This window comes from Puma concolor, chromosome E2 (genome assembly GCF_028749965.1).
Source record: "Puma concolor isolate L17-30 chromosome E2, mPumCon1.1.hap2, whole genome shotgun sequence".
NCBI classification, from domain to species: domain Eukaryota; kingdom Metazoa; phylum Chordata; class Mammalia; order Carnivora; family Felidae; genus Puma; species Puma concolor.
In genome coordinates, this window is record NC_141681.1 from 42,737,352 (window position 1) to 42,753,483 (window position 16,132).

Sequence of the window (16,132 nt, forward strand, 5' to 3'; positions counted from 1 at the left end):
ACGGGGCACCTTCCTTTTCCCTCACCTAGTAGCTCAGACAGCTTTCCTAGGGAGCAAATACAGATGGATTCTGAAAGTTTACCCTAAGTTCATGATCAGAAACCCTCCTCCTGTCTTTCCTGGGTGCTCAGGTGAGCAGCCCGTGTGGAGGAGATGATCATGCCGCTTGTACATATCTGTGACCATCAGACTACTGCAGCTCTGTTGTGAACACCTGGTTTGGTGTATTTGTCTTTCCCAATAGCCTCTGGGCTCCCAAAGGCCTCCAACAGTGCAGGTGACCCATTGGGAACACCCATTATCCACATCCTGCCAGGTTTCCGGGTTCCCTGCCAGGTTTCCAAGCTCCAGGTCCCTACAAGCGCCCTGCATCTCTCTCTGAGTCTCCAGGGGGCACCTGTCTCACTTGGCCAGGCAGCAGGCACGGCGCCTACCCTGGCTCCCCGTGCAGAAGGTGGCATGGGGCTGACCCCCAGAGTGACCCCCAGAACTCTGGAGGAAGAATAAAGTCTGCACCCTTTATACACAAGGGGAGGCTGACACACTGCCTTGTGTTGCACTGAGGGGTGTAGGGAGGGCTTCCAGCTGCCTATGACACAGGTAAAGCTTCACTGAGTTCTATGCTTCGTAAGTAACTACTTCACCACCAGAGCATAATAATGAGGGCCCCAAGGCCATGGGATTGTACTGGGGCCTCTCATTGGAGGGCTGGACACTGGCAACAGAAATGTCCCTTTCCCTCCCTCCTGCCTTCCTTTCTACATCCAACACTTACCAAGCAGTGATTCTAGACCAGGCATGGTTTCTCCACTAGACAACAGAGAAAACAGACGGACAAGTCCCAGAGAAAGCAGAGAAAACAAACAGGAATGTGATCATTGGCTTCCCCCATCCCCAAACACACAAACAGGCGGGGTAAAATACTTGTCTGTAACATAATCAAGCTCCAGGCAAGGAAGGGCCTGCTCCAGGCGCCAGAAACAAGGAGGGAACCCAACGTTAAAACCGAGAGCTAGAGAGGAAGCCAAGCAGGCCGAGGAGTTTAGGGACAGATAGGCTCCGGGAGAGGCCGGCTCCCCGCTGAGGCAGCAGACACTTACTTCAGAAGGTTTTCTGCTCCTGTTCTCATCCTCACGGCTTTCAGGATCTGCTGGTTCAAGGCAGCCCTTTGATTCTGCAGTTTGCTTCGGCCAGTTTGTGCAAGGGGATTGCAACCCTAAAGGAAAATGAGAGATGACCCTTCAGAGGTCAGCCACTCTAAAAATGACAGTGTTTATGGGGCGCCTGGGTGGCTCAGTTGGTTAAGCGTCCGACTTCGGCTCGGGTCACGATTTCGTGGTTCGTGAGTTTGAGCCCCGCATCGGGGGGGCTGACAGCTTCGGATTCTGTGCTTCCCTCTCTCTCTCTGCCCCTCCCCCGCTCACACTCTGTCTCTTCCTCTCTCAAAAATAAATAGAACATTAAAAAAAAATAAAAATAAAAATGACACATTTAGAGGCACCTGGGTGTCTCAGTCGGTTGAGTGTCCAACTCTTGATTTCAGCTCAGGTCATGATCTAGTGGTTCGTGGGATGGAGCCCTACATTGGGTTCTGCACTGACAGCTCGGAGCCTACTTGGGATTCTCTCTCCCTCTCTCTCTGCCCCTCCCCTGCTCTCATGCACTCTCTCTTGCATGCACATGTTCTCTCTCAAAATAAATAAACTTTAAAAATAAAAATGACAACATTTAATGTAACAGAAATGTTTTAAAAACTAGCCTTTTCTGAAAATAAAAGTAACATCAAAATGGAAAATACACAAAATATTGAAAAGTATAAAAGAAAATAAAAGTCACTCATAATGATGCAACTCCAAAACAGCCACTGCGAATTGGTTTCTTTCCTCCTCATGTATTTTATGTGCATGTCATTATTTTCCATATTAGTGCAATGTTGGGAGTTCCCAAGACCAGCCCCACGTTCAGAGATTCACTAAGGCTCACAGGACTTAGCACATAGTTGCACTCGCAGCTATACGACAGCGGCTTAGTAAGGACCCAGAGCTGGATCACAGAGGAAAAGACATGGGTAGAGTGTGGAACAACCCATGTGCAGGCTTCCTTATGCTTCTCCCTCCCCTGGGGGGGGGGTCATGCAGAGCACCTTCTTCCCCCAGCAACAAAAATTCAGCAACATGAATGAGATGTCACTGTCCAGGTTAGAAAATCGATGCCCAGGGATTTTACCGGGAACTGATCACAAAGGCACCCCGTGCTGGCACGTGCCAAAATTCCAGACTCCGGGCAGGAACACTCCCAGCAGGTGTTCATCATAAACCACACGGTTGGTGCCATCAGTCTAGGGGAAGTGAGCCGACCTTGTCAGTTAGGGGATGGAGGAAACGCTCCCAAGAGCCAGGTTCCCAGATACCAGGCAGGGGACAGCCTTGCAAGCAAACCTCCCTGATAGCAGCCTCAGACCTGCTACATTAACTCTCTTCTGCAGACTGGCACATAACAGCTTATCCTAATTCCTCACTTAACACTCTATTATGAAACTTCCCTTTGCCATGGAATGTTTCTTGAAACCATGATTTTTAAAAAAAAAATTTTTTTTTTAACATTTATTTATTTTTGAGACAGAGAGAGACAGAGCATGAACGGGGGAGGGGCAGAGAGAGGGAGACACAGAATCGGAAGCAGGCTCCAGGCTCTGAGCCATCAGCCCAGAGCCCGACGCGGGGCTCGAACTCACGGACCGTGAGATAGTGACCTGAGCTGAAGTCGGACGCTTAACCGACTGAGCCACCCAGGCGCCCCGAAACCATGATTTAACAATTGCATAATACCATCTTTTTTAAAGAATTTACCATTTCCTTATAGTTAGACATTTACATTGCATCCAAGTATCTGCTATTATTTGGTGCATATTTGTAAACATGAATCTTGATGAACCTCTACTTTTCTTTTTAAGGTATATTTCTAGGGCAGGTATGGCCCTAGAAACCTCTTAAAGACCTCCAGTGCACCCCAGCCCAATTATCCTCCAAGAAAGAAAGCCACTCTCTGTTCCCTGCCCCTTCTCCCCACCAGCCTTAGGCAACCACAAATCTATTTTCTGTCTGTACACATTTGCTTATTCTGGACATTTCCTACAAATGAAATTTTACAAAAATAAGGTCTTTTGGAATGGGCGTCCTTCACTTAGCATGATTTTTCAAGGTTCATCCATGTTGGAGCTTGTATCAGTACCGTATTCCTTTTTGCCCCTAACTAATCCCCCATTATATGAATATACCACGTTAATTTATCCATTCATCACTTGATGGACATTTGGGGATGTTTTCACTTTTTGGCTGTTATGAATAGGGCTGCTTATTTGTGTATACATTTTTATGTGGCTGTTTTTATGTTTTTCTTTCTCTTGGCTATAGACCTAGGAGGGGAACTGTTGTGTCAGTGGTTGATTTGGGGCCTACCCATTTGAGGAACAAACTATTTTCCAAAGTGGCTACACCATTGTACATTCCCACCAACAGTGTATGAGGGTTCCAATTTCTCCATACCATCAATAATACTATTTCTCTTCTAACAGACAATCTGTGTGATATCTCCTTATGGTTTGGATTTGCATTTCCCTGATCGTTCATAATGTTTAATGTCTTTTCATGTGCTTATTGACCATTTGTGAATCTTCCTTGGAGAAATATCAATTCAGATACTGGCCCATTTTAAATGGAGCTATCTTTCTGTTGTTGAGCTGAAAAGTATTATTTAAAAAAAAATTTGTTTTAACATTTATTTATTTCTGAGAGCCAGAGAGAAACAGAGCATGAGCAGGCGAGGGGTAGAAAGAGAGTGAGATACGGAATCCGAAGCAGGCTCCAGGCTCTGAGCTGTCAGCACAGAGTCCGACGTGGGGCTCGAACCCACAAACCGCAAGATCATGACCTGAGCTGAAGTTGGACGCTTAACTGACTAAGTCACCCAGGTGCCCTGAAAAGCATTAATCTTTGCCAACTTGCTATGCAGCTTGGAACAGGTATCCTATTCTAACAATTTGCATGTATTATTGGTAAAGGCAAACTTATTTTTTTATATATTATTGATCACCTGAAATTTTTTAAAATTTATTTTGAGAGAGAGAGAGACAGAGAGAGAGAGTGTGTGGGGGGGGGAGGGGCAAAGAGAGGGAGAGAGGGAGAATTCCAAGCAGGCTCCATGCTGAGCATGGAGCCTGATGCAGGGCTTGATTCCATGACCTTAAGATCATGACCTGAGCCAAAATCAAGAGTCGGAAGCTCAAACCGACTGAGCCACCCCGGTGCCCCAAGGATTGCAATGTTTCACTCTGAAAAGTTTAAGAATTTTAACCTAACAGTGTTCTTCCCACCCCAGCTGGTAAAATCCCTGAAATCTGAGTGAGGGCTCTGTTCCTTTTAGAGGCTTATCTTTAGGTCCTGCCCACAGAGGGTGCCGTGGTTACGGCCCAGGAATGGCTGGTGGGCAGCACTCCGTGAAAAGATGCCCTTTCTCTCCAGTTGTGTCACTGCCTTTCCACTTGGCCCCACCTCTGCCCCAGCCAGGTCTGTGGCCTCCACCCCAAGGAGGGAGGAGTTATTCAGAGCCCTAATCTCAAGGATTCCCCATATCAGTGGCCTTTGGACTAGTGGGTCAGACCCGGGTTAATTTACAATGTTTCTCCTTCCACAAGATTTCTCATTCTTACTCACCAGGATTCGAATTACACAGATATTCAGAATCTGATTTGGACTGGTCTTAAAAGTTAACATCTTTAAAACCACCCAACGATCTCTGATTCAACATAAAAGTCAGAAAACTATCTTTTTCCAGATATAAGATTAAAAGGTCTTTACTGTTAAGCTAATGGAATACTCAAGGCCTAAACTAATGGCCCTCCTCTTTCCTTTATACTTTCTAAAATTACTATGAAGGGGTAGCTTTATCTGGATGGCTCGATCTGACTCAAAAGTCACATGGTTCACCCAAGCTGTGTTCCATTTTACAGAGAAGCTTTAATAACGAATTCCTTTATGGACACTCCCAGAGCTAAGATAAGCTGCCATTCCAGTTCACGGATAAGAACTTTTTCCTACTCCTATACTCTACCCAACTTCTGGCTAGCCCACAGATGCGGAGTCAAGTTCCTAGATAAGAGAGAGGAATGCTTAGGATTAGATATGACTGAGTAATTAGAACCAAAATGACATTACTTCTTACTGACAGGTAGGAATGCTGGGCCAGCTGGAAACACTAGGAACACCCACAGGACTGTGGAAGCTTCTCGGAGCCCCAAGAAGCAAATCTGGGCAAGACTGCCATAAAGACCCCCTGGCATCTCCAGAAGCTGCCAGCTGTCCACTGGCCCCTTCAGCGGTTCTCTGGGGACCCACAGTCCTCGACCATGCCTCAGTTCTTGGTGGGTTCCTAACGGGATGGAGAGCTTCTGCCAACTGGAACGAAGGTTTGTGCCAGGGCCCAAGGCAGCACCTGTCACACCTGCTTAACCTGGAAACCGGGAATAGGGAGGCGGTGGGGGCAGAGAGCTGAACTGTCCTGGCCTCGAAGGTCATGGTCTACAAGTCCTACAGTGAAGTGAGCCTTTCTGCCACACAGAGTCTGTGTGTGGACATTTGCATCAATGTTAAAACGCCGGAAGACGGTCCAACAGCCAACACCCAGAAAAGCAAATACCGAGTGAGGCCTCAACTTCATCACAGGGCATGTGTCATGAGTCAGACGGCCAGTTGTGGACCGTGCTACAGCATTTGAGATCCCACAGTCCTAAGGTTTGCAGGTTAAGCGAGCTACTCAAGGCAGGGAGGGTGGGAGCCAGACTCGAGCCCACGTCCCTGCTGCCACTCTAAGATGAGCTGTGAGGCAGTCAGCAGCAGGAATGCGGGGCGATGTTGGCTGGGACAGCTTGCCTGCAAACCCCCAGACACCTCTCACGTGCTTCCCAGCTGAGGGCTGCCCAACATCACTGTGCATACTTTGGGCACAGTGACCGGGTCCCCCTCTCCCACCTCACAGACCTTGACACTCAGTGCTCCCCTACCTCCTTTCCAAGAAGAACACTGACCTCATGCCTGGTCAGTTGGAAACTGAAGGCCCCTGGCCCTCAGAGGGACTCAGAGTGAGCACCTGACAGAGGATAATCAGAACTCATGAGGAAGACACCTTCATTTTTCCCCCACTGGCCTTTGCCACCAGCAGGGGAATGTCTCCCCCAAAATGAATACCAGTCCAGGGGGAAGAGAGTTGAGAAACTGCTAGTAGCAGCATCTGAGCCCTAGATCAAGCCAGGCCTGAAGCCATTCTTCTGGACTGCTCAGTTAGAGAAGCCAATGCATTCCCTTTCTTGCCTAAACCATTTTTTAAATTGAGGTATAATTTATGTATAATAAAATACGTAGATTCTAAATACACAGTTCAATGAGTTTGGACGAATGTATAAACCTCTGGAATCATTACCTCAATCAAACTTTTTCAGGGCACCTGAGTGGCTCAGTCGGTTGAGCGCCCGACTTCGGCTCAGGTCATGATCCTGCAGTTCGTGAGTTCAAGCCCCACATTGGGCTCGCTGATGTCAGCACAGACCCCACTTTGGATCCTCTGTCCCCCTCTCTCTCTGCCCCTCCCCCTCTCACACTCACTCTCTCAAAAATAAATAAACATTAAAAAAAATTAGAATATCTTCATCATCCCCAGGCCACCAATACTCTGGTTTCCATTACCATAGACTTTTGCTTGTTCTAGAACTTCGTAGAAATGGAACCGTACAGTACATACTCTTCCGTGTCTGGCACATTGTGTTCAATATTATGCTTTGAGATCCATCCACACTGTTGCACTTCTGGGTGGTTTGCTCCTTTTTATTGCTGAGAATTCCATTGTAGGGATGTGCCACAGTGTGTTTATGTGCCATTTTGGATTGGATTTTTCTGGCACCTGCAACTCATTTTTCAATTAGTCCTAATTAGAATCAGTTCACCTAGAGCGAGAACTCCATTTGCCAACATCCCCCTGGCATGCCCTTTGTGAACAGTCACATCGCTCAGCTGGGAAATACGTGTTTAAAAGCGATACCCAGGCACAATTTGGAGGCACTTCATTTGGCAGAAAGGACAAGAGTACTCAACCTTTACCTACAGAGACAGACACTAGGAAAGGGAGAAAGGCCAGGTCACCGGGAAGGCAGATGCAGAGAGAGGGACTGGAGCAGTCTTTCCTCCCCCGGCCGGGGTCCCACTCAGGTCAGTGCCTGGCACCTGACTCCCCTCTACCCAGAAAACCGGTATGGGCTCTTCTTCCACAGTCAAAGGTAAAGCTTATGCATGTAGATGATTTTCCAGCAAAATGAAGGCACAGTGTGAACTTGGGGTCTCCAGGTCAGGTATAAGACTGAGTAGAGGGTGACAGGGCAGGGTCTCCTAGCTAAAGCCCCTCACACAGTTCGTGAGTTCAAGACCCGTAAGGGGCTTGCTGCTGTCGGCACAGAGCCAACTTTGGATCCTCTGTACAAAAGGGCGTGGGAAAGAGGGTACTTTTTGTTGCTCCTATAGCGCAAAGATGTTTTCTATTTTCTCAGCCTTTCTCACTCCTTCCTGATGACGCAATCCCCCACTCAACCACCAAACTTTGGAAAACAGAATTGTTTGTTTATGAGTTAGCCAGAAGCTGTCAACCAGAAAGCACCAAAATAGCATGCAGTACCCTGCAATACACACATACATCTAATGTAACTTCTCGCCATGCTGGAGATTCAGGGCACGTTGGATGAAACAGAATCTAGCTTTTCCACATCCATCAAAATTAAAACGAAAGTCTAGCGTTTTTCAAGAGCCCTCCTGCCCTTCCAGGATCCCTGCCAGGAGCCGGGGCGGCAAATCACAGAGCACCTGCTTTTCTCCAGCATCCCCAACCATTCACATGGGGGGTGGGGAGGCCACAGTATGAAATCAGCACTTTGCCATGATCCTTCACTAAAGGCTCCCTGCAGTCACTTCTACTAGTCTTTATCAACACCTCCTGCGCACTACTCACAGTTACTGTGCAACCTGTTGAATGAGTAACAAAGCTTTTACCATCACCCAAATCTCCATGGATCAAATATATTCCCAGTCCCACCTGATGACCTGCTTATTTCACCCAGTCGGATGCACTCACCCACAGCTAACAGTTCCTGTCTGCAAAGCGTGTCTGTGTGGGAGAGGGGCTGGTATGTGTGTGTGTGAATTTGTACATTTTTGTAATTACTTTTTCTGCAATCACAATAATTCATGTTACTTTTACAAGACACATAACAAGAGAGAAAAAGAATTTCTTCTTTTTTTTTTTTTTTTTTAAAGTAGGCTCCATGGCCGGCACGGAGCCCAACTCAGGGCTTGAACTCATGATCCTGAGATCGAGACCTGAGCTGAGATCAAGAGTCAGACGCTTAACTGACAGAGCCACCCAAGTGCCCCAAAAAGGAACTACTCCTAAGTTCTCCATCACCTGCCCTTTTCTCTTCTTACAACGCAATCAAAACCTGGGACTTTCTAACGGCATATGGCCACACCGAACTGCGTGGGTCTGACCGGAAAGTCCAGAAAGACTCACATCTCTCCCCCTGTCCCTGGTGCTGCAGGTGGGAGACCTCGCTCCCAGCCGGCACCCCTCGCCGCCCACTCGGCCAGACACCCCGTCCTGGGGCTGGGCTGCACCTGCAATCCCACCGTCCTCTGTGGCCACCTCCAATGCAGCCTGTCACGAGACTCTAGTACCTGAGCCAAAGAAGGAAGTGGTGACCGGGCTAAAACCAATGCTCGGTATCAACAGGTGGTGTCTTGGGAACCATCCAAATAGCCCCAGGAAGCAGGAGACGTTTATATTGTTACAGCTAGCTCATCATGCTGACTCTCCTCTGAGTCACCCTGAAAATTCTGTTTCTGCCAGGGGACCCCTCCTGGCCAGGATCCAGCAACGTGAAGAGGTGCTTGTCATACACAGCCTCTGGGCTGCTAGCGTGTATCAGTGTAGCCAGGCAGACACTCACCAAGGCCATGATCAACTTGGAGCCAGTCTGGCCTTTAGGACCTGGCTCAGACCATGGTGGTGCATGGGGTGGGGCAGAGGGCAGCATCAGCAACCTTCACACACCTCTTCCCATCCAAGGGGAAGGGGCCCAGACACCCCGGAAAGCTGGCGCTGATGAGCCTCCATGACCGACACTGAGCACGGCGGACCGGGCCTCACAGAAAGCTCCCCTGCACACATGTGTCTAACGCAGAATTACACTTCACGAAGATGAATGGTGCAGAGGAGGAACCAGGAGGAGTGTCTAGGTTAAAAAAAAAAAAAAAAGAAAAGAAAAGAAAAGAATTCTTCCTTCTCTGCTGGAGCCTCAAGGAAGCCCAGAATAAACAGGGACCATAAATCAGGACACAGTGAACCTTGGGAGCCTGTCCAGCCTGGAGGCCTCTGTGGACAAGAAACAACTTCTCCTCCAGCTCTGGGGTAGAAACAATGGAGCTAAATTCATTTCGGGTCATTGGTGTTCCCAAAGGATGAAGAGGCAGAGATAAGGACAGACAGTACAGCATTTTGTCCTGATTTTCTCCTTCCACAAGGTGCTAAGACCTTTTATGCGGGGCCCTTTCAACAGCCCTAGAGAACAGCTTTCTCTAGTTTGTCTCCAGCTGGTTTTCTCTCCTGGCCACGAAGAGGATTTCCTGTGGGTTTTAGGACGAAGGCAGCCAGAGAGCTCCAGGGACAAGTGTCCTGGAAACGTACACTCCTCTGCATTAACTATAGGTCGGAACACACACTGTTCCATTCTCCCGCACACATTCATTAAGATGAGCATGAAAATCTGGGAAAAGAAGCTCCATTTCCACTGGTCATTCTTTTAAGAAAGCAATTTATAGCCACCGAGCTTGTGCCTCTATTTAAACATATTAACGTAAAGGAAAAACAAAAGGAAAAACCAGTGATGGGGCACCTGGGTGGCTCAGTCGGCTGGGAGCCCGACTTCGGCTCAGGTCATGATCTCACAGTTCGTGAGTTTGAGCCCCGTGTCGGGCCCTGTGCTGACAGCTCAGAGCCTGGAGCCTGCTTTGGATTCTGTATCTCCCTCTCTCTCTGCCCCTCCCCCCGCTCACTCTCTCTCTCTCAAAAATAACATTAAAGACATTAAAAAAAAAAAATCAGTGAGAAGCCAGAGATGAGAGAAACACAATGCAACGGGCCAGAAAGTATTCTGTGTGTGTTTGTTTTTAAATGGGAGCCCCCCGAGCTGCCAGCCCAGGAGGCCTGACCTGAGGCCAAGCTGTGTCCGTGTCCTCAGGCTTTCTGTAGAGCCAAGTCCTACACGACCCCAAGAAGATGCTGATTTACTGGGGAACCTCCCTCTCTGCCAATGATGGTCTTGTGCAGTGGTCCAGGTCTTGCCGGCAGAGTGAGCTTTTTGGACAATTCATTTCCATTTTGTGTGTGAGTCACACAAAACAGAGTTGAAGCTCTGAATATGGACGCAGACTCCCCCCCAGCTTTTTGCACTCTGTTCTAAAGCAAAGAAGCGGATTCCTATTCAAGCATGGCCTGAGCTATCAGGACAAAGCACCGACTCCCAGCACTGCCCGCACCCCAGGACATGAGGCCCCCTGTGAAGGGCCACGGAGTTGAGTCTGCCCCAGAATCTGACAGAGGTCAGGCTTAGAGCTGTCACTCAATAAATGCTTTTCGAATGAATGGAGCAGAATGGCATTTTCGAGAAAAAAAGGAGGGGAAAGACGATAGGATAAGGAACAGGATGAAAGAGAAGCCTGATTTTAGCAGAAATTAATTTGATCCTCTAAGTGTGCACAAAATCTCCAAAGTCCAAGAACGGGATGGGGGAGCCCACTCTGGTGGTATCTCCAGTCTCAGGGGTCCTCGCTTACTGCCCCTGGTTGGCTCATCCACCCAGCTTGTCCGGCAGCTGCGTCCCAGCCCTGCCCTGCCCCTCACCTCCTGGGACCCCTCTATAGCTTGTTCTCTTTCTCCCCTGAATCTTCAACCTGACTTCCACCCCGAACTTCCTTACCTTCAGCTTTAAAAAGCTGAAAGACTTCTTCATTCTGAAATGAATCTGCCTTCTTGTCTCTCCTCCACCCCCATCTCACTGCACCCATCACCTTCTCTGCCCTTCTCCCCTCTGCACCCCACCTCATTGGCTTTTGCCCCTGACTCTCTACCCACCCATTGACTAACAAGCCCCTGAATATCTAAATCCAGTATTTTCCAGTGCTCTTCTGATTTGTCAACCCCACCTCTCCATGGAAAAAGAATCACTTCTCTCGGCTTCCTTAATACTGCAGCCCTTCTGGCTTGCCTCCCATCCCTCTGCCTGCCCCTAAGTGGAAGTATTACTCCTTTCTGTCTTGGGCCCTTCTCACAACACCCCAACTGCCTCCTATACTGGTGCCCCCAGAGCCCCATCTCCAGACAGGGTGTTTTCATGGCTTCCGGGTCCCTCCTCACTGGGACCACCACTTGGATATGTCATGGGGGCCTCAAATCCACCTGCCCCTATACACCAGCCTCCAAGTTCCCCCCACCTCAGTGAGGTGCCTGGCCATCCACCCAGACACCTAGGGCAGACAGCCTGCACTCGTCAGCAGCACCTTCCTCGCCATATCCTATCCGTTAGCTCTCCCCATCCCACGGACACTGCTGCTGCCTATCATTCTCACCTCCTCACTGGGATCCCTGCCTCCAGCCTGGACGGACCCCTGGTTTAAGTTAGTGGTGCAAGCTGGTCATTAGGATGGGTGGTGAGGCTGTGTTTACACAGCACTTTATAACTGAAAAGCCAGCAGTGGTCCATCAATGGTATCAGAGCAGAAAGGGCAGAGATGTTGAAAACTGCAGGAGACTAAACCCCCAACTCCTCCCTACCTCCCCACCGTTGCCTCTCCCCCATCCCCCACTCAGGGATCGCTCAGCTTTCTGGGGCACGAATCTCTCATGTCTGGTCCTTCTTGAAACATCCTGATGGGTCCCTGAGGTTCCCAGGTTCCTTAGCAGGATGCGTGACCCTGAACAGCCTGGTTCCCACTTATACCTCCACACCCTAGAGGGCTCCCTCACAAGCGCTCACAATTCCATGCCTTTGCCCTTGCTCTTCTGGCTACCTAAAGTGCTCCTCCTCCCTTTCTCACCTGTGGAACATCTACCTCTTTCATTCAGGGAGCATTCGTTTTAGGTCAAACTGGCTCAGATCACAAATTGAGAAAGGTTCACCATCAACACCTTTTATTATTCTGGTACAAAGAACATTCTTTGAGCTGGTATGATGTAGCACTACGATCATTACAAGATCTCCTTTTCTTGTAGCGATGGTTCTAATTGTAAACCAGTGATTCACCTCATTTTATACCCATGGTTCTCCCATTTACCACACAGAGACACTGCATCTAAAAAAACACCCAACCAGGACACCTGGCTGGCTCAGTCAGTAGAGCATGCCACGCTTGATCTCAGGGGTTGTAAGTTCAAGCCCCGTATTGGGTGTAGAGATTACTTAAAAATAGAATCTTTAAAAAATAAAATAAGATACACCCAACCTTGCATCCTTTCCTAGTTCCCCCACCAGCCATCCCCTCTCTTTCTTGTGCACATCCTTCCCTGGAACACCTGTTCTGGAAGACTTGGGAATGGAACCCTCACAGGCGTTCCACATCTCTTCTACCCCTCCCTCTGTCATCTCCCCCAAATGCTGCCATGGGTCCAGACTCCCACCTGTTCAGAGAACAAACAATTCAGGAAAGAAATGAAGTCCCAGGAAGAGGCAGCAACTTGCTGAAGGCTACATAGGAATTTTGCCAGGGTGGCAGCCAGGTTCTGGGGCCTGAGGACCAAGATCTAGGGATTCCCAGGCTCCACCTCCTTCTGCAATTCCATGGCCTGTGATCCTCTGCCCCAAATGCCACACATAATTAGAAGTTATAATCCTGTAATTCCATGATGACATCTTTGAACTTAAATATACCTTAAAACTACTCTTTTTTTTTAATGTGAAAAGCAATTTAACCAAAAAGAATTTTTCCCACTCTATTGTCACCTGTTTCCAATTCCCCTCCCCTGCCCACTCCCTGAGGCCACTGCTCCTCCCCAAAGAGAAAAGCCCAAAGTCTGTGTCATGTGGAAGAAGGAAGATGCCAAGATCATTTACCGACTGGATCGTTAGGCTTTGAACAATTAAGAATTGACTGAGAAAGTTTCACTTCCCTATTTATAATTACACACTTTGCCTTGGGTCTTATGGGTTATAAAGAAACAACAATCTCTCAACCCACCGGGTCAAACCTGGCCAACCTCCAAAGGCTATTTTTAGATTCTTTGGAACCTACAAGGAGGCAGGGTGGAAAGTCTCACCGTGTCTCCGGGTTCGAAAGCATTTTCATGCCAACCTGTGGGCATCTCAGCGCCCTAGCTCTGCGAGCTGGGGTCGCTTTTGATGGACTGGGCTGCAGGGCTGTTATCCCAGGGCCAGCGGGGCGTACGGAGGGTCGCACGGAAATAACAATCTCCCGCCAAGCCAGCACTCGTAGCGGGTCTTTCCAACAATCAGATAAATACTCTTTAGCATAAAATGAGCAGGGGCGAGGCCGCGCCCTCATGTCTGCCGCGCGCACTCCCTCCCAGGCGACTTCGGGCAGAAAGGGGGTAACGCAGAGGTCACCTCCCAACCGGCAGCTCTCCCCTTCCTTCTAAAAGTCGGAGAAGCGGACACTGGAAGCGTCTGGAGGCAAAAGGAAAACGCCAAGCCACCTGGGGTGATCTATCTCCACCCCGCCAAGCGCTCGGGTCTAAGGTGGGCTCGGGTCCCAACGTGCAGCAAGGCCGCGGACACCTCCACAACTAGGAATTGATCCCTTCCCCAGGGGCGCGGGATAGTCGGCCGAGGTGACCCGGGCACCCCTCCTGGCCCCCAGCCTCCTCCGCCACCTGTGCGGGGCAGCCCCAGGAGCCGCTCCCCGCCCCCAGCCCCGGAAGCCACCTGCACTTGGCCGGCTGCCCGGTACACCACCGCCCGGAGCCCTCGCCCAAAGCCTCTGCCCCGCCCACCCCAGGCCGGTGCGCCCCCTCCCCCTCCTGGCCTGGTCGACCCCGGCCCCGAGCTCCCGAAGCCCCTTCCGCAGCCTGGGGGCAGAAGGTCTGGAGTCCGTAGGCTCCCCGCCCACCCGAAGCCGCCCACCTTCCGAAAGTAGCAGTCGCCCTCCTTTTCCAGCGGCTGGGGGGCCGCGGGCAGCAGCGCGTCGGTCATGCTGGCGGCGCGGGCGCGGAGCTAAGACTGAGTGAGGCTCCGCAGCGCGTAGGTCTGGGAGAGCGCCCGGACACGCCCCCGCCCCGCCCGCCTGCGCTGCGGCCCCTCCAGCCCCGCCCCAGGCCAGGCCGGGAGCCCTGGAGACCGGGCCCCGCCCGCCGACACCACGCCCCCAGGCCCCGCCCCGGCTCAAGATTGGCCTGGGGAGCCGCGCCCCAGGCCCCCGAGGCTAGCCTCCGGGGCCCCGGGGCGGGTCGCTCGCTTTCTCCGAGCCTCTCGGTCCTAATCTGGGCTTCGCTGTTTGCTGTCTCAGTCCTGTGGCGCAGAGGCGGGCCGGGGGTCTCCGAGGCCGCAGCAAGGCCGGGGCTGGGGACCCGGCCCCTTTGCTGGAGCCCTGGGGGTAAACGCAGCGAGCGCGGGGGAAGTCGTGGCCCCTCCCTGAAGGAGCACGGGTGCCGCGGGACAGTGACCAAACCCGACGCCACGTAGAGGGCTCGGCGAGAGTCCTGGACCCTAAGCCGAGCGGTCGGGAACAGCTTCTGGCCCGGGGAGACCCGGGCCCGAGTTGGGGACCCTGAGAGAGAGCTGGCTGCGCCCCTGCGGGCCTTAGGTGGGTGACTCAGACCTGGTGGCGTGGCGGTCAACCTCATTATTCCCCCCACCCTCGCTGCAGAGACTAGGTGGATCCGCTGAGGGTCGCGGATGGTGCTGGGGGATCCCCAGAAAGAGGTTTGTGCCATAGAGGTGGATGTCCTTGAGCACCTCTACCAGATAAAACCTCAGTTTTCTCAGCTGCAAATTGGGGCCACATCATGCTCTCTCAAGCTGCCAGAACTACGACGAAAATTCATGTTAAAGCCCTTAGCCGGGGTGTAGGGACGCGCCTAGCTTAGGAGCAAAAGGGGGGACTATTGGGACGGGGTTCACACCACCCTCTCACCACAAACCCCCTTTGACCAATAGACAGCGGGGGCGGATCCTGAGGCCCGAGCCGGAAGCCCCCCTCCCCCGGCCCGCGGGGCCACGCCCCTCCCGGCTGCTGTCCTGCCGTCCCTAACCCCCTCCCCCAACCGAGGGACAATTTTGCGCTGTTGCTGCTGCGTTTGGCTGTCGCCGTAAATGCCTCCGGTAGAACCGAACACCGTCTGCATTCAAAACAAGCTACACATTTCCTTCTCTTCAAAAAAACGTGGGGGGGGGGGGGCGGGAAAAATGTGTGCATATCAGGGGTTGTTCAAGAGTTTTAAAATAAATAGTGACAACAATGAAGGACTAACAACCAAGTAAATGTAAAAACAAACAAACAAAAAACAACCCCCCCAAAAGACCCACCAACAAAAAAACAAAAAAAACTTCCTCATCAATGCTGCCTGCAGATTCTGAGACGAGGCACAAGAAAAAGCGTTTCCAGAGGATTAATTCTAAGAAAGAACCCGAAGAGTCCTAACCAACTCAGTGCTGGGACAGGTGTTTGGGAAAATCTGTGGGTGATGCAAAAACTTCCTGGCTCTCTTAAGGTCAGAAACGAGTTATGAAGCTAACATCAGCATATGTCGGTCATCCTGCAATAAATCCATCGCCCTGGAAACCTGCCGCGCCCACTTTGGGAGTTGAAAACAGTCCCTCCTGTTTCAAGGATCCTAGGGTGGCAGGTTACTACTACCAGTAATGAAGTTATCAATAAGAGAACCTCTGCTCCAGCCAGAAAGTTTATAGATACTGTGTTTCATTCTCATGACCCTTCTGCAAATAAAGGGATTAAATAATCTCCATTTGCCCCAGGAGAAGACCAAGGTTCAGAGGAGTGAAGTGGGCAAGGGCACACCCCTGTTAGTGGCT

At 50.7% G+C, this 16,132-nt stretch overlaps 1 protein-coding gene across 1 annotated transcript in view; it reads right to left on the bottom strand.

Annotated features, from left to right (window-relative positions):
- The window catches only part of RHPN2 (rhophilin Rho GTPase binding protein 2), a 60,572-nt gene extending 46,194 nt beyond the window's left edge, over nt 1-14,378 (bottom strand). Inside the window, exons 1-2 of the mRNA XM_025914603.2 lie at nt 14,225-14,378; nt 1,101-1,216 (exon numbers count right to left, since the gene is read on the bottom strand). Coding sequence (XP_025770388.1) covers nt 1,101-1,216; nt 14,225-14,293 — 185 coding nt within the window. The 5' untranslated portion in view covers nt 14,294-14,378. The remainder of the gene's footprint in view (nt 1-1,100; nt 1,217-14,224) is intronic.
- Between the last annotated feature and the right edge of the window lie 1,754 nt (nt 14,379-16,132).